Raw genomic sequence first — 27,772 nt, forward strand, 5'->3', positions numbered from 1 at the left:
TTTTCGACAACAGCTTTATGCCAAGAATGTAATGCATAATTACTTCTCAGTTCCTCTTCTTCTCCTAACTGTATTTGTAGTGGTCCAATGGCAGCTCATGCACATATCTGTCCCCAACAGGCCAGTCATGGAATTGCTGCTTTTCTGTTCAAACTACTCACCTACCACTGTGGCTTGTGGGATGACTAGATTTTTCTATCACTTGAGAAATTTATTGGTATTTGGCCAGTGTTTGGTTCCAATTTCCAACCTTGGTGCTTAGACCTTCAAGTAACCGTCAACCAAAAAAAACAAGTCTCGTCATGTTTATGGAGGAATCCCAAGGCCTGTTTAATGACTGCATTCCTTTGTCCCCAAGGCCTGTTGAATTCTGACTCACTAATCAGCTCTCGCGTTTTATTAAAAGTTGTTACAAACAAACAGTTGAAACCAGATATTTAGATACACTCTATGAAAGGACACATTATTTTAATGCCACTGACATTAAATCAAACCAAATATTTCCTGTTTTATTTGTTAGTTTCTACAAATACTGCAATAGTTTCTTCAAATTCCCAAGTTTCATACAGTAAGATTACTTTGCCTTTCAACAGCTCCTGAAAATCTTTGATTCCTTGGGTGAGAACAATAGGAAATTAAAAAGAAATGAGCCAAGATATTTGGAACAGAACTGTGGACCTCCACAAACATGGTTAATCCTCAGGTACGATATCCTGATGACTCAAGGTGCCACGTTCATCTATCCAATTAATTGTGTACAGCCTTAAACGCCATGTGAATCTCCAACCATCGGGAAGGAAACCTGCCTTGTGTCCCATGTTTTGGTGCAAAACGTATGTATCAACCTGAGAGGAAAGGCAAAATACATTGTGAAGATGGTGGCTGAAGCTGGTAGAGAGAGTCATTATCCACAGTGAAACCAGTACTGACACAAGCATCTCTATCACGGCTTCAGCTAGTTCAAAATGCTGCTGCCCGTGTTCTTACCTGCATGCAGAGATATGAACATATCTCACCTGTCCTGGCTTCTCTCCATTGGTTCCCTATGCATCACAGAATTAATTTTAAAATTGTATTGTTAGCTTATAAATGCTTGAATGGTCTGGCTTCTCTGTGGCTCAAGGATCTACTCCAACCTTATCTTCCTTCGTGGGCGCTTAGATCACCCATCCAGCTGCTTTTAGTTGTCTGAAAAACTAGGCAAAAATTTAGAGGAGAAAGAGCCTTTTCTGGTCTGGCTCCCAAACTTTGGAACGCACTGCCTTTAAACGTCAGACCGGCATCTTCACTTCCCATTTTTAAGTCTCTTTTAAAAACACATCTTTTCTCAAATTGTCTGGTGGATGTCTTGTTTTATTTTATTTATTTTTTATTTTAGTATGTACAGCACTTGCTGTATTAAATGTGCTTTATAAATAAAGTGGATTTGGATTTAGAGGTTCCTGAGACCTGAAGCAACTAAGATTAAAGTGTTTGACAATGATGACAATCCTTAAATTTAAAGGAAAGGGGGAGAATTTTGCAAGGCTAAGAATACCGTCCCATCTGTAAAGTAGGATATGCTGTCTGGGGTATTTTTTCTGGGGGTATTTATTTGTAGGGGGTGCTGGTGCACTCAGGCAGCGAGGGAAAAAAAAATGTTTTGTAACTTTTTGTCCAGCATTTAAATATCTGGTTTCAACTGTATGCGACCTTTCCCGTGATGAAATACAAATCAGGCGGCTGAGATTTGGGCTCTTTGGTGTAGAAAAGTTAAAACGCAGCGCTGACACTTGCAGCACATGTGTGCGTTCCAACACACATGCCCACTTTGTTGCATACCAGCTCTGCGAACATATGCTAGCAATCTGTCCGTCACACGTTGAAACACACTCGATCTCCTGTGAATATCTTGAAATGCACTCGCACATTGTAAGGCCCGGTGGGGCGATGTTGTGAACCATCTGTCATCAGCGTTAACTGAAGTGGAGGGGCTAAACTCACACACTTGATCTTGTTTCATAGATAACATCTGTAGCCTATCATCAGGTTGGTGCATCCAGGATGGTGGTGCTGCTGGTGGTGCGGTGTTGGGGTGATACACACATGCTCACACACCCACAAGCCTGTCACATTGCTACAAGGCCCTGCTGAACAGACTTTGCAGACCTGAGGATCTCCTTTCTCATAAGTGTCTTTGTCCTCAGCCTCCTGTAGCTGTTCTGAGGTCAGCCGTCAATCAGGTTCTGTCGCCACAGCCACCTGTCAGGTGTCCCAACATGCCTTGCAAGTCCTCAGCTGTTGTATGCTTGACTGGAGGCTGTCACACGCGACTGAACCTGGAGTCACTGGCCAGAACACACATGCACAAAGACACACCCCACAAAAACACACTCTGACTGTTGGCAGAGCACCAATTTAAAATTGAAGAAACACAGTTTAACTTTAATGTATGTTTTTTTCTTTATTATAACGTAGCTGATCCTTTCCCTATTATGTTTGCCTGCAGTTGGCGAGGGTTCCAGTGGAGAGCTGCGAGCAGTACACCACTTGTGGAGATTGTTTGGGCTCCAAAGACCCTCACTGTGGTTGGTGTGTTCTCCACAACGTGTAAGTTCTTCACACAAGCACTTCCACACCATAACACTGAACCCCTCTTACCTTTGAGACCAATGCTGGGACAAGAAATTAGATTTTGAAATATTAAAATATCTTGATGATTCGCTGAAGCAAAGAGATCACAGGATCATCTACAACGCACATTCTATGCATTACTGTTCTATACTTGTTCTATGCACGAACTCATCAGTTTAATTTTTCCTCCCTTGTCTACTACAAGAACTAGCTACGTTTGTAGTTGAAGTAAAACATTTACTGTTTTTATGATCATCATTGTAAAATTCATTATTTGTAGAAAGTTAGAATTACCACTTTAACCCGTAGAGGATGCATTCCATGCTGTCATGTGTTACATGACATTTTCATTCATATCTCTGTGAAAATATATACTAGAATGGTCCTATAAACACTGTCTGAAAGCACAGAGTCTCAGCTTTCTCAGTGGCTTTCTTGTCATAATGGTAGTCATAATCTTTTGACTAAAATATGATTTAATTTTTGTTGCATTTTAGTCATTTTATTTTTCATCTAGTTGTAGTCAGCTAAATCTTTCTATACTTTAGTTGACTACATTTCCTGTAACTCACATTGACAAAAATCACTGAAAATTCCCATTTAGGTCCGCTTACAAGCTAACAGAAAATTAATTTCATCACACCTTAAGGAAATATTTATCCTAGAATAAATCGATTCATGAGACTCGATGCCTAACCCAAGAAAGGCCAGTGTAAATGTGATTATTTCCGATCTTTAATGGGTCAGATAACTTTCCAGTATTATTTCAATTTGGGCCTGAGGGCAGCCCCTCCTTCTGCTGCGTGTTCTTTAATAGAACCATGTCTTCTAAGGAAGGGATCAAGAATCAAGTCTGCAAGATTTTCTTAATATGTATTTTCTCAATCATTTGCTCGTTCGATGCAACGAGAGACGACTTCTGCCCTGTGCATATTCTCTGCACAAAGTGTGTTGTGCAAAATAGTAAAAATCTAAAAGCCTACCTTGCAGCTGTTTCTCTTGTGGCCAATTTTTAAAATGGCAGCTTGCGAACCTGTATTTAACACCATGCATATTATTTTGTTGATGTAAAAAATAATTCAGAAAACTCGGAGATCGAATATCAAGTGTCTCCATCTTCTGCAGATGATTCTGAGACAGTTAAACTTCAGCCGAAAGTGTAAAATATAAAATTCAGAAAATTATGAATAGGCAAAACAGAATCTGGGAAGAAATAAAGTAATATGGAATTTGTACGACAGAGTATTAGGGCCATTGTAGATAAAAGGAAAAACAAAAGTGACCACCGAGATGTAAATTTCCTCCAAAAACTCAGAAATTTCTAGATTAGTTTCAGTTATGTACGAGAGATAATTTGTATTTTCTCTGATGTCGAAAGTCATAAATTTGCAAGAAAAGCTCAAATTTACAATATTATTAGCATATTTTATAGTAATATTCTCTGACATTGTGACATCATAAATTTACATGAAAAAACCTCAGCTGTTTACTGAGATTATGAAGTCAGACATTTGTGTCAAAAAATGCCAGTAGTCCTCAAGTAGTAAATTGTATGAAAGGCGCATCTAGATATTTTCTAGTGTAAATGAACAATCCAGGATCTTTTCTTGCATCAGAACGACATCTCCTGGGTGCAGACCTGCCACGATAGCCTCAAACGGGATCCAGAATACACTCCTGAGACGGTGAGGAAGAAACTGCAACATGGCTGCATCAGGTCTACACCCAGGAGATGTCGTTTTGATACAGGAAAAGACCCTCTGCTTACGCTTCAATCTTTCAGCACCTCTGGCATTTTTCATCACAAATGTCTGACCTTTTATTGTGAGAAAACATCCTAGTTTTAACAATATAAATGTGTGCCTTTTAATCATGGAAATATCTGTTTTCTTGAAAATGTACAACTTTTTGACATCAGAGAATATCCACATTTTTTTATCATAAACATGTGAAATTAATCCTTATATCCCCTGAAGTTTTTTGGTGGGAATTTACTCTTCTGTGGTCACGTTTGTATGCACAGTTGTTTTCAAAATGCCCTGACATGAAGTGGTTGTTATACATAAAAATGGCCTCAAATATAACATTTTACCTCGACAATTTTTTTCACATCCATTTTTCTGGTTTAAACGTTGTGAGCCCCATACTTTCTTAAAGATGAGCCCCATAAGTAGCTAGTTAATAGTATAGACTCACCCCCCCAAGGTGGTCTACAACAGGTGGTCTACAGCTGCTAGTCATGTTGTTTATGTGAAATAAATAATGTTAGAGTTCAAAATCCATGTGCTGCGTCCTGTCAATATGATAAACGACTTGCAGACTTTACTCTGGTGGATGTGGGCTCCTGTGAGAACCCTTTGCAGATCTCTGCAGATAATAAAATCTCTACAAAAATCAGAAAAACCTGAGTTCAGGTGAATGTTTTTTTTTTAAAAGCAACACTGCCATTTTGAGTCGCCCATATTTAACCGTTTTTTCCTAAAATTGGGTTAAACAGAACAAAACTGACAGCTTGTATTTTTAGCACCCAGCTAAAGCTGAACTGAGGTGCCTCTAAGAGCATAAAACCTCGTAAATCTGTCAACTGAGTAAATCTGTTGTCGGAACACAAATAAAATCAAAGCTTGGCCCTCTCTCTGACACAATTGTTTTTCTTTGCTGGGTTTATTTTTGTTGGTGTGAACACAGTTTAGCACACCTGCTGTGCTTCACCTCAGGTGTTGCTGTGGGTTTTTCAGTTGAGCTCTGTTAGCTTGAATGTTTCTGAGTATGATTGGAAATACAGCATTGGGATTAATGGATTATTGCTGCAGCAGGTTTACTAAATAAACTGAAACACATGCAGTCATATGGACAGGACTTTATAGGGCATTGCAAAAGTATTCACACACACATTCACACTTTGTCACATTACAAACAAACTTCAACATACAGGTCCTTCTCAAAAAATTAGCATATTGTGATAAAGTTCATTATTTTCTATAATGTAATGATGAAAATTTAACATTCATATATTTTAGATTCATTGCACACTAACTGAAATATTTCAGGTCTTTTATTGTCTTAATACGGATGATTTTGGCATACAGCTCATGAAAACCCAAAATTCCTATCTCACAAAATTAGCATATTTCATCCGACCAATAAAAAAAAAGTGTTTTTAATACAAAAAACGTCAACCTTCAAATAATCATGTACAGTTATGCACTCAATACTTGGTCGGGAATCCTTTTGCAGAAATGACTGCTTCAATGCGGCGTGGCATGGAGGCAATCAGCCTGTGGCACTAAGGTCTTATGGAAGCCCAGGATGCTTCGATAGCGGCCTTTAGCTCATCCAGAGTGTTGGGTCTTGAGTCTCTCAACGTTCTCTTCACAATATCCCACACATTCTCTATGGGGTTCAGGTCAGGAGAGTTGGCAGTCCAATTGAGCACAGTGATACCATGGTCAGTAAACCATTTACCAGTGGTTTTGGCACTGTGAGCAGGTGCCAGGTCGTGCTGAAAAATGAAATCTTCATCTCCATAAAGCTTTTCAGCAGATGGAAGCATGAAGTTCTCCAAAATCTCCTGATAGCTAGCTGCATTGACCCTGCCCTTGATAAAACACAGTTGGACCAACACCAGCAGCTGACACAGCACCCCAGACCATCACTGACTGTGGGTACCTGACACTGGACTTCTGGCATTTTGGCATTTCCTTCTCTCCAGTCTTCCTCCAGACTCTGGCACCTTGATTTCCGAATGACATGCAGAATTTGCTTTCATCCGAAAAAAGTACTTTGGACCACTGAGCAACAGTCCAGTGCTGCTTCTCTGTAGCCCAGGTCTGGGGAATGCGGCACCTGTAGCCCATTTCCTGCACACGCCTGTGCACGGTGGCTCTGGATGTTTCTACTCCAGACTCAGTCCACTGCTTCCGCAGGTCCCCCAAGGTCTGGAATCGGCCCTTCTCCACAATCTTCCTCAGGGTCCGGTCACCTCTTCTCATTGTGCAGCGTTTTCTGCCACACTTTTTCCTTCCCACAGACGTCCCACTGAGGTGCCTTGATACAGCACTCTGGGAACAACCTATTCGTTCAGAAATTTCTTTCTGTGTCTTACCCTCTTGGTTGAGGGTGTCAATAGTGGCCTTCTGGACAGCAGTCAGGTCGGCAGTCTTACCCATGATTGGGGTTTGGAGTGATGAACCAGGCTGAGAGTTTTAAAGGCCTCAGGAATCTTTTGCAGGTGTTTAGAGTTAACTCGTTGATTCAGATGATTAGGTTCATAGCTCGTTTAGAGACCCTTTTAATGATATGCTAATTTTGTGAGATAGGAATTTTGGGTTTTCATGAGCTGTATGCCAAAATCATCCGTATTAAGACAATAAAAGACCTGAAATATTTCAGTTAGTGTGCAATGAATCTAAAATATATGAATGTTAAATTTTCATCATGACATTATGGAAAATAATGAACTTTATCACAATATGCTAATTTTTTTAGAAGGACCTGTATTTAACTATGATTTTATGTAACTTTGCATAGTTGTGGAGGGGTGGTAACCTCTTTGTTTAAGAAACATGTATTAATAAAAGGCCTGTTGCAAGATGGAATGGGTTTAAAGCATTGGTATTTAGCCTCCTGAGGTAATACTTTATAGAACTGCCTTCATTGCTAATACAGCTGCCGTATGGAGTAGAGAAAGAGAGCGAGAGAGATGCATCTGCTAGATTTTATTTTGTAGTGGGATCAGATTAAAGGGGAATTAAATACAAATGCTCACCACGATTTTGATATTTTCATTTATAAATCTGCCCAGTATGATTTTCCTTAAAGTTTACAGTTATGCATATATTTGTGTTTGTCCATCACTTAAAATTTTAATAAAATATACTAAGTTTTGTGAGCTAAACGTGACAAAATGTAAAAAAGAAAAAAAGTAGGTGAGACGTAAGTGAGTGTGTTTGTGGTTTGTGTGTGTGTACCCAGGGGAGGGAGACTGGTTACATGCTGTTAAACCTTATTTGGGGAGCCTCAAACGCTTGCCATGAAATCAACTCTCATCTCATTAATTAAACTTACAGCACATATCAGCACCCTGCCTTCCCTCAAGGCGCACACACCACCTGAGTTCCTCCATTTCTCCATTCAGTCATCGCGTACTTCAACTAGTTATTAGCTTCCATATGAGCTCACGTTAACCTTGTGTCCTGAAGTCAGCTCGTTCATTTTCCACCTTAATGTTCCCAAATGTGTCCAAGCTTCATAAGACAACAACATATTAAAAGGGAAATGATTTCTAAGCTTTGGTTTTAGGCCTCTGGTGTTTTCAGTCACATGTTATTAAGAGCCACAGTGTTCTCAATCAGCGGTGGAATTGAAGGCAAATTAAGACATTGGCTCACAGTTGCTGGTGTTTCCAGACAAAAGAGCAGACTTCATTTAGTTCAGTTACATAGCCACTCTCACATGAGCAGTAAAAGGAAAGGAGGTTCATAATGAGAAACCTGTCCATACCTTTGTACTGCTCTGTGCCACCTTAGTGCGTGTGTGTGCGTGCAAGTGTGTCAGTCACTAATTCCCTGGGGAGCGGTTGGCGACAGCGTTTTCCCTCCAAGCGTGGGTGAAAGCTAACTAAATGAGGGAACGTCAGGAGCTGCTGTACGGAGCAGGCAGTTAGCATTTTTCTGCTTCTGTCATGTTGTTAAGGCCTTGCAGAGCACCACATCAGCACTTTCTTCTCACCACTGGGACCAATTGTCGTTAGTGCATAGGTGAAGTAAATGCATTATGAATAGCTAATAGCAAGATGGCCACAAAAAGCCGAGGTATATGCTGATTTTTAGCACGATCAGTTGGTTTGTAATAAAGTGGGCGGAGGTGGAGCGCTGTTGATGTGGGGCAGGCTGGAATTGCATTTTATGGGTCCAAAAGAAATGTTGGTGATTGCCTGTAGGTCTCCAGAGAAGTTTGATTTAGATGGACCTGGACCTGCAAAGTAAAACGATTTCAGGAGGGACTAGTTATTTTTGCACCTTAGCAGTTTTTGCACAGATTACACAAGAAATAAGGCAATGATGTAAAGTCCGACACTAATGGTTAGAGGAAGCTATTAGCCGGCTTATATTTAATTATTTCACTTTCTGTGACAGTCATGGCTGCACGTGTTTATCATATTAATATGATTTTTATTTAACAGTTTGTCATATCCTCTTTCTCCTCCTCAAACCTCTCATTTGTTCTTCCCTCCTCATTGTTCTCTATCATCCTCCATATATTTACCTTTCTGTTTTTCCTTTCTGCTTCCCAGATGTTCTCGTAAGGACCGTTGTGAACGAGCAGCAGAGCCTCAGAGGTTCGCCTCTGACCAAAGACAGTGTGTGGAGCTTACGGTTCAGCCAAGAAATATATCTGTCACCATGTCTGAAGTTCAGGTATGTATGCATGCTCTTGGCTCATATTCCAGCTCTGCTTATGTTTTAACCATCAAGCTAAAAGAAAAATGACAGAAGGAACATTATACTTATACATATATTGGCTGTCAGTAGAGTAATTTGTTCCCACTCCAGTTTTGGGTTAACAAACAAGATGGTGAATCACATTAAGGCAACTTTCAATTCAATTTCCTTTATGATTTGTAGATGATCCATTCTTTTTTTTTTGTTTAAACAAGTTAGACGTTATGATCAGCACTGCTAAGGTGGAAATTCGTTTAAAATGATGCACCAAGCGGTTCCCTTAGCTGAGCAGAAAGCTGCACACTATCAAGACTGACATGAGAAGAAAAGGAACCAGCAACCAGAGATGAGGACACGTCTGAGGTTTAGACTTGATTTAAACTTGATAGCAAAAACAAAGACTCAAGACACAACTTGGACTCCTGCTCTAAAGACTCGAGACTTCAGCTGGACGCAAGGTCTGGCACTCGAGTCTCATAGACAAACTGTATGTCCCTGACATTTGCATTTTATTTTTATTTTATTTTAGCCAGGGATGTTCATGGATTGTGAGCTTTTAGTAGCTCATAACAATCTGTTTATGTTAGCTGTAGGTCCATAATGAGCTATACTCAGTCTCCTAAGAATGACTTTACCTCTGAAATGTCATTTTATCACAAAATAAAGACACCTCCTGTAACATTCATTCAAAGATTCGACTATATTGCATCTCACTCCATATTTTTTAATTCATAACATACATCAGAACATGTTTCCTGTTTAGACTTGGACCTAAGGATCTAAATGAACATTTAATTCATAGTTTTGTTATATTCTGGAAAATATTTAGACTTAAAAGGAGTAAAAGAAGCCTCCAATGCAATCTAGTGCACTGTATAGAAAATTACAATATGGAGTGTACCAGCTGTTAACAAAATCATTTTAAATGCACTTCATAATAAAAGCACTTCATGTTTGTCTCAGAATATTTGTAGCTATTACATTATTTTATTTACTTAATGACTCCTGTCTCTGTTGGTCCAAAACATCGAACAGGGAACAAGTTTATGACTCACTAGATAAGTTCCTGACTTTTCACTGTCTCTATTAATCAAAACATTACAAATACTGTGTCTGTCTTTAAGAGCTCCCATTCTGTCAAAGTCTCCTTAATGGAACCATGTAGGTTTGACTCATTACTTTCCATCACTTTCAGTCTGCACATTAACACGCACACATTAACCTCCCAGTATCTGCTACAGCCATTGATATCTGCGCACACATCCATTCACATGAGCCCCTGTTCTTCTGTTCCTGTTCCTGTCGTGCATACCCACACCCAGGCCTCACTCCCCTTCTCAACAACTCCCATTAACCCTCATGTCATATCTTATAACAATCCATGTTACACCATGTCCTTCCATTGATCTTGTGCCGATCGTCTCGCTCGTGCTCTCTCCATAGCTGGTCCTTCAGGCTCGTAATGTGCCCGATTTGTCAGCGGGGGTTAACTGCTCCTTTGAGGACTACGTGGAGACAGAGGGACGAATTCAGGGTGGACACATCTTTTGCTTGTCTCCTTCAGCGAGGGACATCGCCCCCATCACTAAGAACAAAGGTCAGGACTTGAAAAGTCGATGAGTGTGAAGTCATGGGGTAATGAGGTCACTGGGGTAGCCAGGGTGTGGTCGTGGATATGTAGACATGTAGAAATGTCTCGATGATATCAGTATGTTGGTGCGTTTGTCCTTTCGTCTTTCACTGGCATCCTATGCTGTGTATTCAGGCTAAAATGTTAAGATGCAACGATCAGATTCTTTTGATATTTTTTTTTTTTAGAGCTCCACAATAAGACGTTGTAAGAACAGGATTCAGAATATTTATTTGAGCCTTTGTGTAGTGAACAGTTACTAAATCTTTATATTAGGAACACAGCACAGGCAGATTATATTAACCATTGGTGCAGTTAGTCAGGCTAGTGTTACTAAAATAGCAGAACCTGTATTTATTTCCCACAGAATGTAGATCCTCATCTTAGCTTAATTCTGACATTACCAAAAGGCTGCCAACATTTCCATGTCTATCATCTTCATAAGGATAAAACAACTTTTGTTATAGGTTCAGCCTTTCTTTTATCTGTACAAAGTGTTACTCTCTCTCAGCGTGAATGAACCTCAGACATGTCTCTGCATGTCAAAGAAAATGCAGGTTGCTTCTAAAAAGAAAATAGCCAACTTTGAGTGTTCTTTCTTCAGTAACTTCTACACCAAATAGTGTCACTGTAGTTCTTGGGCAGGGTGTGTTCACTGTAGAAACATCAGATTAGTCAATTTCCAACCAGCTGATCACTGATGCGGGCCAATTTCTGTCACCAGCCGATTTGTGTGCTTCTCTGCTGATGCATCTTCTCATAACGGATTTTATTGTGATTTTCATCTAAAGGAGTGGAGAGCTGTGAATTCACCTGAACAGTTTTTACAGCTGATTTGATTTTCATTTCTTCATTTGAAGTCCTTGTTACAAAAAAGAAATGCTGTCCCTTCCTCACAGAAGAGCTCAACATTCCACATTCATGTACTGAAAATAGATGCGCCTTTGAATTCCTTACATCTGTTTCAGTTTGGCTTTCTCTGTGTCTTAATGACCACTTCTCTTAGTAAATTCTTTTCAAAGCAGCAACTTTGTTTGTGGTTTACCATCACAGATAAAAATATCCTCATATTTATATATTTCTTTCTTTCACAGAAATTATGCCCTGGTTTCATATCCAGGTTTGTCACACCAAGAGAAGTTTAATCTTGCAACGTATTCATATTCAAAGCACTGAAAACATGTCCGACTGTGTTCTTTGTGATTTTTTTAAAGAGACAACCGAGAAGTTGTTTAGCCCATTATGTCCTTTTATGAGTACTCATCATTGCTGGTTTCCGAATGCTGATAGGAGCTGCTATTTTTAAAGTCACCCCACAGTGGAGAAATGTGAAGTGTGTTGCTACATTACTGTGTGTGTGTGTCTAATGTTTCAAGGTCAAACAGTCAGAAATTAAAATGTGTTGTGCTGGATCAGTGCTGAGGTTGTATTAAAAGATGCACCAACCTATTTTTGGGTTTAATCTTAGATGATTGTGTGACGGTTTATTAATTAAAGTTAAATCGCTTAGAAGAACTTGAAAGAGGTATCAAACAAGGGTGAATGGAGTCTAATCTATTTGCTTTCAAATGCCATGCAGGTGACAAGCGGGTGGTGAAGCTCTACCTCAAGTCCAAGGAGACGGGCAAAAAGTTTGCCAGTGTAGACTTTGTCTTCTACAACTGCAGCGTCCACCAATCGTAAGTGAGAATGTTTAAATAATTTTAACAAATATTGATTGAAGCTTTTTTTTTCTCATAGAAAAAAAATATTCATACAGTTTAAACTTTTTATTCACATGTTTCCTTGTTACAGTTAGATTTTATGAGAGAGCCTAACACAGTTTAGTTCATTATTTTGAAGTGGAAGGGAAGACGCTTGGTTTTCAACATTGCGTTCTAAATAAAAATCTGAACATTGATTGATGTATTTGTGTTCAGCCCCAATGAGTCAATATTTGTAGAACCACGTTTCACTGCAGTTACAGCTGAGCGTTCTTTTTGGGGTCTTCACCCAGTTGTTCAGTTTTGGTCTCATCTGACAGGAATACCTTTCTCCCAGATTCGCTGTGTTTCCTACATGACTCGTGGCAAACAGCAACAAACCACCGAGGCCTCACAAAACAATTAAATTACACACAGGACTTAATTTACTAATTAAGTTGGCTGCCGTGAGCAGTGTTCCTATGCAGTCTCGAGAAGCATAGAAAAAGCAAATACGAGTGTGTAAAAAGATTTGTATTTCCAGACTTTATTCAGTCCTGTTGTCTAAGCTTTGCTCTTCTGTCTTTGTATACTTAGTTTTCCCTGCCTTGCTTTTCTTCCCTCTTTCCTTTTTTCTTTCCTGTTTTGTATACAGCATTGTGTCCTTCCCTGGTTTCTTACCTCTATATGTCTTTCTTTCTATATTTCTTAACTTGTGTCCCTTCTCCCTACCTTCCATCCTCCCTTCTTTCTATATCCCCCATCCTTTCTTTTGTCCTTCAAGCCTTTCATCCTACCTCATGTTCTCTTTCTTTCTCTCCTTTGGTCCTCCTTTCTTCCATTGTCCTCTGTAGAATTATTTTTCATACATCTGCAGTAGGGCCGAAACAATTAATCATGTTTAATCAATTATTGATAATAACAGTCAATGAATTTAGTAATAATGATCGTTAAGAATAATCTTTAACTGGAGTTTATAGACCTCATAACATGCCATGTGCTGAAATAACCACATAATAAAAGCAGTAATTAAGCCAAAACTGTACTAAAAAAATCTGCAGTGGGTTTTAGTATTTCATATTCTTAGAGGAGCAAAAAGGAAAGAGTCTGGACAAGTTTCAATTTTGGAGGAACCCTAAATTAATTTAAGTTGGGATATCTGAGTAAGCAGGGTTATATACATATTTACACATTTTCAGTTGTAAAAATAAAAATTGAAAGCCATGTATTAGCTTCCCTCCACATCACAATTATATAATGCTTTGTTTCTCTATTAGGTAAAACATATTGAAGTTAGTGGTTATGTGAAAAACTGGCTTTATTTGGCTTTTTTCTTCCTGTTCTTCTGTGAGATGTTTTTTTTTCTCCAGTCTCCCCATAAGCTTTCTCGTGTCACACTTTATGAGACACATGCATATACACTTACACACACACACACACACACACACACACATATACACACACCCTTCCAACCTCCACTGGAGGCTAGTGTTACAGTCAAAGTGAAAAATCAAATGTGCCGTACATGAGACATTTGGTTTTCAAGATGGAAACTAAATGCGTTTTATCATAACCCACAACACACTAATGATTTATCAAGGATTTCTTCATTACACTGTGGTCTGTTGTGATTGCTCCCAGTAACTGACTCTGACCTCGTTTCACTTTAAAAAAAATAGATTTGGCTTTTTGAGCATATGAATTTGCGGTCTTGCACCTATAAAAACATCAAAAACAAACATTGCTGCAATGCTCAGTTCTTATGAATAAAGTCTCTTCTTCAAGTAAACATTCCTGGCTTCCATACCCTAAATACCATGCCTTTTAAGTCCATCTTCTGCTGAAAATCCACCACCCGCACAGCCACACCCCTGCTTTAGCTTTGAGACGACCATGCTCTCCCCACCATGGTAAAAGAATCTTCCAGTTCCTCGACCCCACACCACACGATACCATACCTCCTGTCAATCTGTGGCAGATCCAGGGCAGGCAGAAACGTCTGCTGGGGTATTAGCCTTAGGGCAGCAGATGGCTCAGAGGCCCCTAGGGTGCAGGCAGGGCTCTGCTCCGGCTTCCCTCTGGATGCTGGATGAGCCTCCTCCGAGGATTGTCCAAAAACACACAACGGCATAGACACATGCATGCACAGCCACGCCTTTCCCCACTGTGTCACTTAGCACAAACCGACTATGTGGATATCTTAGACACCTAATCTGTTATTGTGACCTTTAACCCAGTCGTCCCACTTCCCTGCTCTTGCAGACAAATCCTTTTTCTCAGAAAGATGATTAGCTCAGCTGGTTAAGGGTGTGGTGGTTTACGGTGTCAGATCATCATTAAATTATATTCCCATGAGGACCTCATTGTGTTTGCTCTACCTCTTGAATACCTTCTTTAAAACGATCTAGAATACCTCTCATGTCTGATGGAAACCCCAAAATTGTAAGAATACAAAGCACATGAAAAAATCAAATTGCACTGCATGTTTTCCCAGAGTGCCTTAAATTCACATTAACAATAAAGAAATGTAGAATGTGCAATGCAGTAAAGAGAGTTGCCCATGAGAGGATATTCCCCCAATGAACTCTGATAAAATCTCTCTGCGCTCATCTAAAACAACCTCTGAGTGATGTAATGGACGTATTTAATGAAGTTACAGACAGGCCATGTTGCGTCTTCTCCAGTAACTCTGATGGTGAAGTGAGATGCGGAGATAAGAACCCCATTTGGAGCTGGCACTCTGTCCTGCGTACATGCAGAGACTGCCACGCCAGAAGTGTGAGTCTGATGAGATCAGACTGGTAATGTCATTGGCATAATAGCCGCGTGGCCACATGCACCGCTTTGTTTTTAGAACGCTCCCTTGTTCCTGACAGAGCTAAAGTTACACTTAAAGCAATTATACTCAAAATACTGAAGACCTTTACCATCTAAAGGAGAAAGACTTCCTTCAAAACAATATTTTTACCTGAAAGTACATCAGGATGTTTAATCAGGCATATTCTCACAATATAATAACCTTAAGTGATTATATCAGGATATTAACTCAAAACGTTTAGACATAAAGGCATAACACCATCTAATTGCTATTATTTGCCCAGAAAAGGGACAGTTGTTCCTACTGTTTTTAAATTATGTAAAATGCAAATTATTATAGTTATATATTTTAATGTTTTACAGTCATAATTGGTGCACATAGGCTTATTACAGTTATAATCATCATTGCTTTGCATTTGTTCTTATTGGGATTGCTATTAAAGCAACCTGGGCTTCCATTGAACCTCATTATAGCCACAGGCTGATTGCCTCCATGCCACACTGCATTAATGCAGTAACTTTTTTCAATCTTATGTAATATTCTAATTCCCTGAGACCCTGGATTTTTGGTTTTCTTTATCTGTAAGCCATGTAAGCAATATTTCAAGCCAAGAAATAAAGGTTTGCAATATTTCACGCTTTTGAAAATTTTAGGTTTTTAAAGCTTTGGCATACCTTGACAGAGGAAAGCAGCCATTGCCTACATATCATCCATGTTTTAAGTTACATACTGCTACAAATGGATGAAAGTATTTTTCTCAGGCACAATCCCTGGTTCCTCCCAAAAGCACATGGCCCTCCTCCTTATTTACTTAAAAGATTACGTTGTGGCCCTGTTGCCATAAAAAACAAATGCCATAAATTTGCATTTTTGTACGAATTTAATTAGAATCCCTAGAGTTTTAAAGTTAAGGGTTGCTGAGATTAAAATAGAAAATCACCCACGGCCATGATTACCGCTTAATTAAATATTTCCATATGGTTTCTTTTTTTTTTATTCTACATCCACATGTTTAATAAAGACAGTCTGAAAATGATTTGAAGGTTATGTGTATGCATGGGGTCATATGAAGCACCTCTCTACTCTGTGGTCAGATTAATTTGGACAGAGATTGGATCATTTCTGATTTTGTGTGATTTAGCATGCCGCTAGAAGAACTCTATTTAAAGATCAGCCCTTTTGGTAGAAAGTTATTTCAACAGATGAGCTGAAAAAAGCTTAACAATTATTAATATTCTTCCAAGCTCAACTCATCCATGCAGTAATACCTTTTTGTCCAAGAATATTAGGTCCTATTTTTTTTTTTATCCTTGTCAAATGTTAAATCCAACAATGATATTGATAGACAATACCTTAGGAGAGTTAAATAATTCAACACCTTGCCTTTGAAATAAAGAGTAGCCAATAAATAAGTAATTTTTCCCGAGAGCAGGAGAATCAAACGTGCCTCACTAGGAGGACAGTTTGTGTTTAGCCCCCCAACTGACCAAGCAGAGACGCGAGCAGGGAATCAGTCTATTGTGTTTGGCCTTGAAGAAACACTGCTAGCGTATCTCGATTAGCATCAGAATATGAAAGGCTCAAATTAACATTATGAGCGTGGGCATACAGGGAGCATGTCTCCAGCTGTTCAAAGCCTCAAACTGGCTGCAGACAACAGTAAAGGACATGAAGGAGCAATAAGGTGATGCTGGGGGGGTCTGAAAAATGGAACCTGCCCTTGATAAAGAGAATCAAACACCCTCCAATGACGCTGGGTGGGCTTTTTCTGACGAGGGTGTATCCAGGCTGTAATAGAGAGTTTAAGATCCAACAACAGCTCGTGACAGGGAGCCCTGCTATTGAAGAGTGAGCTGTAGGGGGTTGCTGCCGCTGGCTTTGGATTGGACGCATAATAAAATCTTCTTTTATTTCAAAGTTCATGCTTGTAAAAGTAAAAAGAAACACAGGCAGTTACCTGCTGATATTTTTCTCATTATTTCAAAGTCACTGCTACACTAACAAGTCGGAAAAAATGGTTATTATCAAGGTAATGCGACAAATGTAATGACTGACGTGGGCCGCTAACTATACATTGTACTGTTCGCTGTTTGATTGGAGTTACCTGCTGTGTTAAGGTGGTGTTGAAGTGTATTTTGAAGAACACTGATCCCGAGCCAAGCTCTTTGACATTCAGGTTTGTGATTGTTCTGTTTGAACAAATGCCAACAAGCATCACAATGAGCCCAGCTAACTTAGCTGTTGTTCATTTGTTTTATAGGGTGTAACGACACACGCTGCTCTAGAGCAGTGTTGCCAACTTAGTGACTTTGTTTCTATTCTTGGCAACGTTTCAAAAAAGCAACTTCCAATAAATCTAGTAATTTTTTTCTGGTAATATTGGAGATTCTGACTTATCACATGAATCCTACTTACCCCTCTCAATGAGTAGCTGCTGTTGCCATCTGCCTCTCTCTCATCTCTAAGCAGCACCTCCAGAGTCCTCTGGCAGCAGTCACCCACACCTGCAGCCAAAACCAGGATTCGTCTTTTTTTGGTTCTGTTAGATTCTGAATGTAGATTCTATACAAAACATTTTATGATTAAAAAAAAATTTGTTTTACTGTGACATGTTCCAGGCTTCTAAGTGGTAACATTAGAGAAATTGTATAAAGAAAAATTTACAAAGAAATGTTAAGTAAAAAATTAATTTAAAACAAATTTGCCACTTTGGGGTTGTTTTTAACTTTTGGAAGTTAGATAAAGACGGAGAGTTGGCATCATGACCATACAAAAATGAGACAATAAAAATTATCTATTCATTTTGCCTTTTAGATAAGTTGATCATTGTTATTTTTTGTGTAATTTTATTCTCATTTTTTTTGTATCAGTATTGGCAAATAATAAATAATCTGCTGAGTGACGTTTTTCTACTTTAGGTATTTCTAATTTTGCCAATTGTTTTATGCGCTTGCTCACCTAGTTTGATGATTTCGAATGCGTTATGTTTTTAACCTATGTAAAGCATCTTGTATTAAACAACTTGCAAAAAATAGATAGATAGATAGATAGATAGATAGATAGATAGATAGATAGATAGATAGATAGATAGATAGATAGATAGATAGATAGATAGATAGATAGATAGATAGATAGATAGATAGATAGATAGATAGATAGATAGATAGATAGATAGATAGATAGATAGATAGATAGATAGATATGGGTGCATGAGAACAAGATGAAAAAAGATTCTTGTATTTTCCATAAAGCTAAGTATCCAGTTTTTTTTTCATTTTCCCAAATTAATCTTGATTATAATTTGATTGCAACCTGGGTATATAATACTTTATTCCAGGTTTGGGTTAAAACTAGATAGCGCCAGCGCTGCCGATTTAGCTACCCTGTTGCTATATTTCAACAGTTTTTTGACCCCTCCAGTAACTATTTTTCAAACTAGTGACAAGTCTACTGGCTTTTTCTATTGTTACTGGAGCCTCTTGGAGACCTTGACATGAAAGAAAATATTGTTCTTACAAGCAGCAATCACTGCCATGGATCCCTTCCTGTCCCAAAGCACTACCAGGTGGTACAGTCCTCCCAACTGCAGTAAGGCCAGGAGACATTCATGCCCTCCTCATCCAGACTGCTGATAAATGGTACAGGTTTGAAGCCACCGCTGGCAGTCATTGTTGGATGTAAACGTTAAACTGCCTTTGTCTTGCATATCTAAGCCCCTGATAATGCCAAAACAGCCTCATTTAGCCGAACCAGGTTCATTGTGGTAAATTGACCTATTTAGCTAAATCACCACAGTAAAATCAATGCATTTCTGTTGTCTTTTTTTTGTCTATGCTAATTTAAATTGTATGCAAAAAATGTTTTACCACAAACTCTCCTTTGAGTCTCTCACTCTTGGTTTTGTTTGTGTGGCTGTTAGTCCATTTCAATCACCTGCAAATAGTCAATTGGGCAAATTAGACGCTGACATCATTCAACAATCTTTAGGTCAGCCAGTATCTATTTCTCTGACTGAGAAGTTGGCAACAGTGGAAAACATGCACCAGGACAAATTTTGCTTTATCAGGAAAGACCATGGAGTCTGATTTCCATGGGTTCTCAGTACATTCCTGTTAATGTTCTCATTTGTTCTGTATTGTCCAGCCATCTGCTGTTTCTCATCTGTTCTTTCAGGACAAAACACTGGACTCAAATCCCAGCTCTGCTCTTTAAGTCTGAGCACTGGATGCTAACCCAGCATAGCCTAATCGCTTTCCCTTCATTTGTTGGCAACGTTGACAAATCTCCTCTTTGCTCTTGTGTGGTATTAAGAGGCCTGTTATTTCTTTAGCTGCACATCTTTTATTCTAAATGGACAGCCTCTGTCAGCACAATGCTAAATTGGTCAATTAAAGCGGCAGTGGGATTGAATTAAGCTCCAGCCTCTGATCTTGTTCAAAAGGAGGGGGTTTCTGGGCTGGAAATGATTACCTAAAGTGTGCACCTAACAAACGAGCGGCCCTAATTGATCCAAATGAATCCACGTCAGGGTTTGATGGATTCATACGTGGGCTCCATCTCAGAGCTCAAGAGTTAAAGCCCTCATTTTTCATGCGGATAAGGAAAAGGAAAGCTGGCATTTTACACAGGGTTAAAACACACTCCAGAGCTTGTCAGGAGTATTTTCACCCCAGACAGATCACCACAAATTTACACTTGGCTGATACGGTGGAGTAGAAAACGATCTGCGTACCATCTTAGCTTTATTAAATGCAGTATTTCATTTTTAGCCCAATAAACCATATGCTGACACAAATCCCTTGCTAAATAAGGCACAGATATGAAACCCTAAAACTGAATTGAGTGAATTGCCCTTTAGTAAGTTTTGCAATAGCATGAAGTTGTTTTATTTGCTAACAAGTAATGGTTTATTAGAGAATGCTGCAAGCTAACAATTTATTTCCACTTATTTGATAAACTGCATACATAAGCCTTTGTGACTCTCCTCCATGGGGTTTCTTTAGATATGAGACTGCACACATAGATTCATAATCATCCTCAGATACCCAAGCTTATGTTTCATCTCTCTCCCATAAGATAGCCACCTATCCCCCCCTCTCTCCCACAATACCTGGCATATGCACCTCTGTCAGGGAAATCCACCTGCTTTTGATGTCTCCCTCCCTTTTCGCCTCTCTCCTTTCCCTCGTCTTTCTCTTTCTGCCGGTCTATCGGCACCTCGCCTCAACCAAAGCAGGCGAATTAAAAGCGGTGGAGGGCTTTTAGCCCCTTGGATGAAAGAGAGCTTTAGAGAAAGAACGGGGACTGGGGGGAGCGCAAAGTAAATGGAAGTGATGTGAACAGAGTGCCGTGGAGATGGTGAAATATATAGGAAGCTTCACTACTGAGTGGATAAAATATATGTAACAAGAGAGTAACAGTATGCAGAGAGTTGAATGGTGGTTGGGGAGGTCTATGAGTGCACAGACAGTGAAAGCAAACGAAAGTTCAAGCAAGCTGAGAGTGATGATTGAGAGGGATGTTAAGGCAGGTTTAGGGTCTAAGGATGGGGGATGAAAGGTAAACAGGTCAGAACCATTTCATAGGTTGAACAAAAGTAGAAATCAAGGAAAGTAAAAAGACTTTTCAGTAGATATTAAGTTGGGAGAGGGGGTAATGGTAGGCAAGGGTTGGTATGAGATTCTCACAGTAAAATAACCCTGAGAAGTAATACCACTCTTTCAAACTATTATAAACAAAAATGTGAAGATGTATATTTTGTTTTTTCTAATACGTAATTAGTGTTTCTTTTTGCCTTTAAAAACTCTAGAAAAAAGAATATGTACAGATTTTGTTTCTACACCATTACAGTTTGTTTTTCTGTTTGGTAAAAAAAAAAGGCTCTGGTGGTCCTCAGCCACGGGTGGGTTGGAGTGGTGCATTACTCTATGCTCCATCTAGCTCTAGTCACTCTGGTACTTTCTGTGACATGTTGTTAAAAGAACCTCAAACTCTACAAACATTTTGAAACTGTAACTGTTTAAATCATTGCTATACCTTGATACCTCTCCATGCCAGGCTGACAGTTAAGGTTTTATAAACATTACTTGTAAAACCTCTTTGCCAGACTCATCAAATCTCTTCTTTTTTCCACTTGCAATATGTTTTAAAGATGTACAGATATTGTTTAACAAAAAGAAAACTACAAAATCATGTTGATGAGATTTAACTTGAAAGGGGTAGGAGTTGTCCAAAAAAGCAGCTGACTTTGCTAACTTCCTCCATGGTCTCCTTTTAATCTCTGTTTCAGCTGCCTTTCCTGTGTGAATGGCTCCTTCCCCTGCCACTGGTGCAAGTATCGCCACATGTGCACCCAAAACGCCTACGATTGCTCTTTCCAGGAGGGACGTGTCAACAATTCTGAGGTAAGACTCCCGGTGAATTGCTACAGACAGTGTGGCTGTCAGTCCAGCAGCAGCCATTTGTTTTCTTTGGTACATCTTTTTAAGAATAACTGATAAATTTACCATTTATTTCTATCGTAAATAAATATTCCACATTGACATTACTGTAAGGTTTTACGCATATAGCAACATGAGCTCAGATATTATTCATTAGCCCACATACCCCTCCATCTTGTGTGCCTTTCGCCTCAGGGGTTTTCTTCCATCATCCTGCTGCGTGTGTGCTGTCTGTATGTGTAATATTGGCTTTTGGCACAGTGACAACAGCTTGTGTACTGTGCAGCAATAATTCTGTCGTGCCCCATAAGGCCATAAACAGGCTGGGATGAATGACTTTCTGTGGAAATACTGCCTTGTTCCTACAAAGCCAAATGCTGCATTAGCATAAAAGCTAATATTAATCGAGCCAAGTGGCAGTGACGGCAGGCGTCATGTAAGGCATAGCAAGCATTTGTCAAGTGCTGTAATACATGCAGGGCTGGACACGGACCTGCGTAGGGTTTTCAAGTTGCTGTTCTTTATCAACACCCTCAGCAGAGACGGGTGCAAAGTTTAACAGAGGCAAACAATGTTATTAAATTCACATCTTCCAAATGGACTTGAGGATTTGAATCAGTATTACTCCCCAGTGAGGGACGCTTATACCCGTGCTTTATCTGTCTCAGGCCTTGCACATGCGTTACACAATTCATCCCTGACTCTTTATGTTTCTCGTCCAGCTCTCTGTGTTATCTACATGCAGATAAAAGCCTTCCCTCTGCCACGTGTCTGCCCAGCCTGAATAACTGGCCTTTATTATTGGGTCAGACTTATAACTTGTTGCCTTCTTCTTTATCTCTTCTATTAACCAAAGCTGTAGCTGAATCCTAAACACAAGCCTGCTAAACCGCAGCCTATGTGCCCAGTACAAAACAAGACACGGGACAAGGCTTCGTGGTTCATGGGGTCGAAGTTGTTGGATTTTTGTGCCCATTTGGAAGAACTAAGGAGAAAGCTGTTTCTTAACCGGGTGAGGCCAGAGCAGCAACACAGGTATAAACACAGGGTTCCTACATTGTCTGGAAAATATGATTTCAGTATTTTCCAGGTCCAGTGGAGTATGGAAAAAGGAACTAAGGGTGTATTCACACTTGCCACTTTTGGTCCGCTTTAAACGGACCAGAGTTCGTTTCCCCCCTTGGTCCGGACCTTTTGTGCAGGTGTGAATACACTCAAGCGAACTCTGGTCTGGACCAAACAACCGGACCGAGACACACTTTTTGAGGTGGTCTCGGTCCGCTTCCAAACAGACTCTGGTGCGGTTCGCTTATGGTCTGAATACAAACCGGACCCGATCCGAACCAACTACAAAAAGCGTACGTCTCTTTGGACATAAAAAGCCACCGTAGCCGGTAGCAAAGGTATGTGTTGTAAGGTAATCATACCTGATAAGCTGTGTGTTGCTTAGCAACGCTACTGGCTTGTTGTGGGTCAAGGCACATAGAGAACGTCGGCGTTCAGCACGCATTCTCCGACGGGGTTCCAATATTATAAATGGAATGTCTCAAAGTCTGTGTTGAATGAGCTGCTCTTCACTCTCACAATAATATTGCAGCTGTAATAACGGCCCAAATATGCAGAACAGAGGTGCTGCACGTAGCATGTCTACAGTTATTTTCCTCAAGTTCCGGGTCTGTGCTCTGTCCTGCCCGCGTCATTTCTGTCCAGTGGGAACAATGATCGTCACCCTCGTGGCTTTGTTTACAAGTAATAGTTCACTTGCAAAAAGTACAATGTGAAAACAAACCGCACCAAATGAAAAAAATAAAGTTCGCTTTTGGTTCGGACCAACAAGTGGACCAAAGGACTTTCCTGGTGTGAATACACCCTAAGAGTAAGATGAAAAATATGTAGGAACTTTGTGACCGGAAGTCCACAGGAGACCAAAGGGAGAAAATACATGCCAATATACATTAGCGATCAAAAGTATTAGATACACTTTCTCACTTATTCATTTAACTTTATTTTCATGAGTATTTACATTGTAGATTCTTACCAAAGGCAACAAAACTATGAAGGAACACACGTGAGATTATATAGTAAACAAAAAGTGTGAAATAACTCTAAACATTTTATTTTAGATTCTTTAAAATAGCCACCCCTTGAAAAGTAAAATAGAATAAATTCATCACATCAATGGAGATGAGATAAGAGAATAGAGAGGATGATGAAGAGATTAAAGCGGAGGATGAAGGCAGTAATAGACCAACCAGCTGATGGTGGCATGTGGACGCAGAGACCTGTCCTGACACCTCATCTACCCAAGAAACCATTGCACCACATACTCCAATAGCCAGTCATGTGCACTCTCTCTCTCTCACACACACACACACACACACACACACACACACACACACACACACACGCCTGCTATGCTTTGTGTCTTTCTTGCAGAGAAGTATAAACAATCTTACAGTAGCCTGCATACACACAAGCAAGTATGCACCAAGTCATTTATCATCCTTCTCTTAGCTGCCACATCCATTAGTTGTGCCCTCAGTGCCCCAACCAGAAATGCTATTCCTGAAGACTTGGCTTATCCTCTTCCTCCTCCTCCTGCTCTCCAGGGCAGGACTCATCTCTCCCCAACTCATCCTTCACCACTTTGATGCTCAGTCACCTCATCTTTTTCTCATTCTTCTTCCTCTCTGCATTCCCTTCTGTTTTTCATTTGTGTTGTGAAGGAAAGGACAAATGGGACAGAAATGTGCCTTTGTTTCTTAGCACCTTGTGACTTTTTTCCTCTATTAGCTGTCTTTAGAAAAGAAGCCTTCTGTTGTCTACATTCAGGTGCATCTCACAAAAATCTGAAGATTATTGAAAAGTTAATTTAGTTCAATTCAAAGTAAAACTATCTGATTATATAGATTCATTACACACAGATAGATGTATTTGAAGTGTTTAATTCTGTGAATTTTGGTGATTAGGACTTACAGCTAATGAAACCCCAAAATATAGTTTCTTAGATAATACAAATGTCACATTAGACCAATAAAACAGGGTTTTTTATTAAAGAAATGTGGGCCTACTGATAAGTATGTCCACGTACTGTACAGCATATGCTCTCAATACTTTGTCTGTCCTTCTTTTTATGAATTACTGCATCAATGCAGTGTGCCATGAAGGTAATCAGTCTGTGGCTCTGCTGAGGTTCAGGAAGCCCATGTTGGTTTAATATCAGCCTTCAGCTTATCTTCATTGTTGGATCTGGTGTTTCTCATCTTGTTCTTGACAATACTCCATAGATACTCTATGAGGCTCAGTTCAGGCAATTTGTTGGCCAATCAAGCTTGGAGAGACCATTGCGTTTAAACCAGATATTGAAGAAGAATTTTGAAGAATTATTTAACTGTGGATTTTAATCCAGTCTACCTTTATTTATGAGGACTTTAAACTGCCACGACTGCTTCAGAAACATAAATAAAACCATGAAGTGACTGTGTTAAAGACAGTTGCCCCATCTAACTGACCAACTATATTATAAATATCGTAAATGTCTGACACTTGAAACATAATTTGTAGCAAAATTGTATCCAAGCAGTCCTTTGTAATTGCAACGTTGCAGACACCGATATTGAAATGATAATTTTGATTCAATGTATTGTGCTGCTTTAGGTATAAGCCGTAATCATCAAAATTAACACAAAAATACTTGAAATATATCACTGTATGTGAAATTATTCATTGCAAGTATTTCTTTTAAATTGAATTACTGAAATAAATCAACTAATTCACTGAGATGCACCTGTATGTGCACACATCTGATTTGGGCTTAAGATGATCCTTTTTTCCAGCTTTATCCTGAATACAAACGGCAGTGAAATGAACTCTCCTGATAGCAGACATTTCACTCAGACCTTTACTGCTCTTGTCTGCAGATGAAAACAGTGGATTGGGTGGGATAAGGCTCATTGTCAGACTGTGATCAAAGGCCAGATCGAGCATTCACTCAGGGTTAAGGATGCTCCTCCCGTATGACTCTGTGGTCTGACTTGTGTTGCATTGACTAGACAGTACAGTAAAGATGAAAGAATAGAGCTAGCAGATGAATTATGAATGTAAGATGTTCTTTTTTTAATATCAACTTGATCAGCCTTTGTTCTTCTTCTGCTTTGCTTTTCTTCCCACATTTGTTTACAAGCGCAACGATAAAATACATAAGTTTAGTGTAAATATTTCAAATAAAAAAGTAGCACGTCCAGACTCTTTTTTTTGTTGCTGTTTTGTAGCCTTAATTCATAATTTTTTATGTTTGCTTTTTGAAATTGTTTATGTATTGCTGATTTGCACCCCCAACCTCACCCCACTCCCACTCTGCCACTAGAACATTAATAATATTAAAAAGTTTTGTACATGTTTCCATAAACAGACTTTGTCTTATGACTGGGGCGAACATTGATAAAGTTATGGATTGACTGTAAGCAGGGAGAATATGTTTAATGAGTGACATTTCCAAATCAAATATTCATGAATCAACAAAGCCTACAAATGGCACAACAAACTAATTCTTGAATTAACGAGCAACGAGGTGGAAAATTGAAAGAGAAGAATTAAAGTTTCTTTATCATAAAAACGAAAAAGCTGGAGGGACACTTAAGGAAGACAATACAGGGCTCCAACTTGTTGAATGATTTGTTTTCTCCTTTTGTTTTTTTCTTTCCTTGTCTTTACCTCCTTTCCGTTTTTGTTCCTTGATTGCCATCTCCTGCTCAACTTTTTCCCTCTTTACAACCCTAGAGTTTTATCTGAGCCAAAGCCTTGATGAGTGCCAGGCAAAGTTCAGCCTGACTGGGCTCAGCTATCCTAAGACATGCTTACGTGTTTGTTTTGCTGAAAAGCAAGGCTCAGTCTCACTCGAGCAATCAAGGCGCCGGATAACTTGATTGAGAATTGTAGTGAAGGCAGTACCCTCGTTGTTTTCTCTCCCTCACCTCGCACACTCACTGTTTTATCCTCTGTGTTGTTATCATTAGAGTTTGCCCGGACACACAGCAAACACTTTTGGTTCTTTATGAAAAGTGGAACAGCCTTTACATTTCCATTTTCTTCAACACGCGCACACTCTATTGCTCTATTTTACATTTAAATAATGCTTCATGTGAAATTAACTAATAAGTGTTAAATTTATAAAGGGTGTTCTTTTTCAGTTTTTTCTCCATTATTTCTAAATTTCAACAGTGAACATTGTCTGGATAATATAAGTAAACACAGATAGATAACCACAATAAATACCAAATTCTGTTTTTAAAAGATTTCATTTATTAGGGGAAAACATTACCCAAACCCACCTGGCTCAGTAAATAACATGTCCTCTCTTCTTAAATCATGAATTATTTCACATTAAATACAATTATTGCAGTTCAATCTCACTGGCAGCCCCTATGCCTGATTACTGCCAGACATGAAATCAAGAAATCACCTAAATCGAACCTGGATAACGACATGAAGTAGGCTAAAGGTCTCCAAAGCTGACATTTGCCCAGATTTAAAGAAATTCAAGAACAGCTAGTCTGTTACATCAATCTGAAAAGGGTTACAAACCCATTTCTTAAGTTTTGGGACCTCCCAATTGTGGCCAGCCTACCTAAATCACAACGACTCATTCGGAGGTCAGAAAAAGAATCTGTTGCATGTCAGACCACTGCAGATTTCACTTGCCTCAGTTTAGGTCAGCATGAATGATTTCATAATACAAAAGAGACTGGTCAAAAAGGGCATCTCAGGGAGAGATTTGGGGTTAGAACGTGAAAAGCCTGTCTCACGTTTGCCAAAAAGACTTTGATGATCCCCATGACTTTTTTGGAAAAAGAAATGAAAATGAAAGAAATCTATAAAAGGGCAAATGTGATTCACAGAATTGTACGTTAAATTTGTAGTTTGTTTAGAGGTGCCCACTGGAGGCCAAGTACATTTTGAAACTCCTGGGTCCATCACATTGTGAACACCGAAACTGGGTCAGATGTATGTGCTAGGTTGTGTAGCTTTTTCAAACAAATCATGCACAATACTCAACCACTAAAGACACTGATTAGCAGACATTCAAAACAAGGTTCAAGAGTTATCTTTAAGCTATGTTTTATGTCAACAAAAACAGTTTCTTGCAG

At 39.3% G+C, this 27,772-nt stretch overlaps 1 protein-coding gene across 4 annotated transcripts in view; it reads left to right on the top strand.

Annotated features, from left to right (window-relative positions):
- LOC124856168 (plexin-A1-like) overlaps positions 1-27,772 on the top strand; it is a 271,437-nt gene that overhangs the window by 122,453 nt on the left and 121,212 nt on the right. For all 4 annotated transcript variants that reach the window (XM_047346402.1, XM_047346404.1, XM_047346403.1 and 1 more), the window contains exons 5-9: positions 2,489-2,589; positions 8,909-9,032; positions 10,500-10,653; positions 12,266-12,365; positions 21,476-21,590. In XM_047346402.1, coding sequence (XP_047202358.1) covers positions 2,489-2,589; positions 8,909-9,032; positions 10,500-10,653; positions 12,266-12,365; positions 21,476-21,590 — 594 coding nt within the window. The remainder of the gene's footprint in view (positions 1-2,488; positions 2,590-8,908; positions 9,033-10,499; positions 10,654-12,265; positions 12,366-21,475; positions 21,591-27,772) is intronic.

The sequence above is a fragment of the Girardinichthys multiradiatus genome, chromosome 20 (assembly GCF_021462225.1).
Source record: "Girardinichthys multiradiatus isolate DD_20200921_A chromosome 20, DD_fGirMul_XY1, whole genome shotgun sequence".
Classification (NCBI taxonomy): Eukaryota; Metazoa; Chordata; class Actinopteri; order Cyprinodontiformes; family Goodeidae; genus Girardinichthys; species Girardinichthys multiradiatus.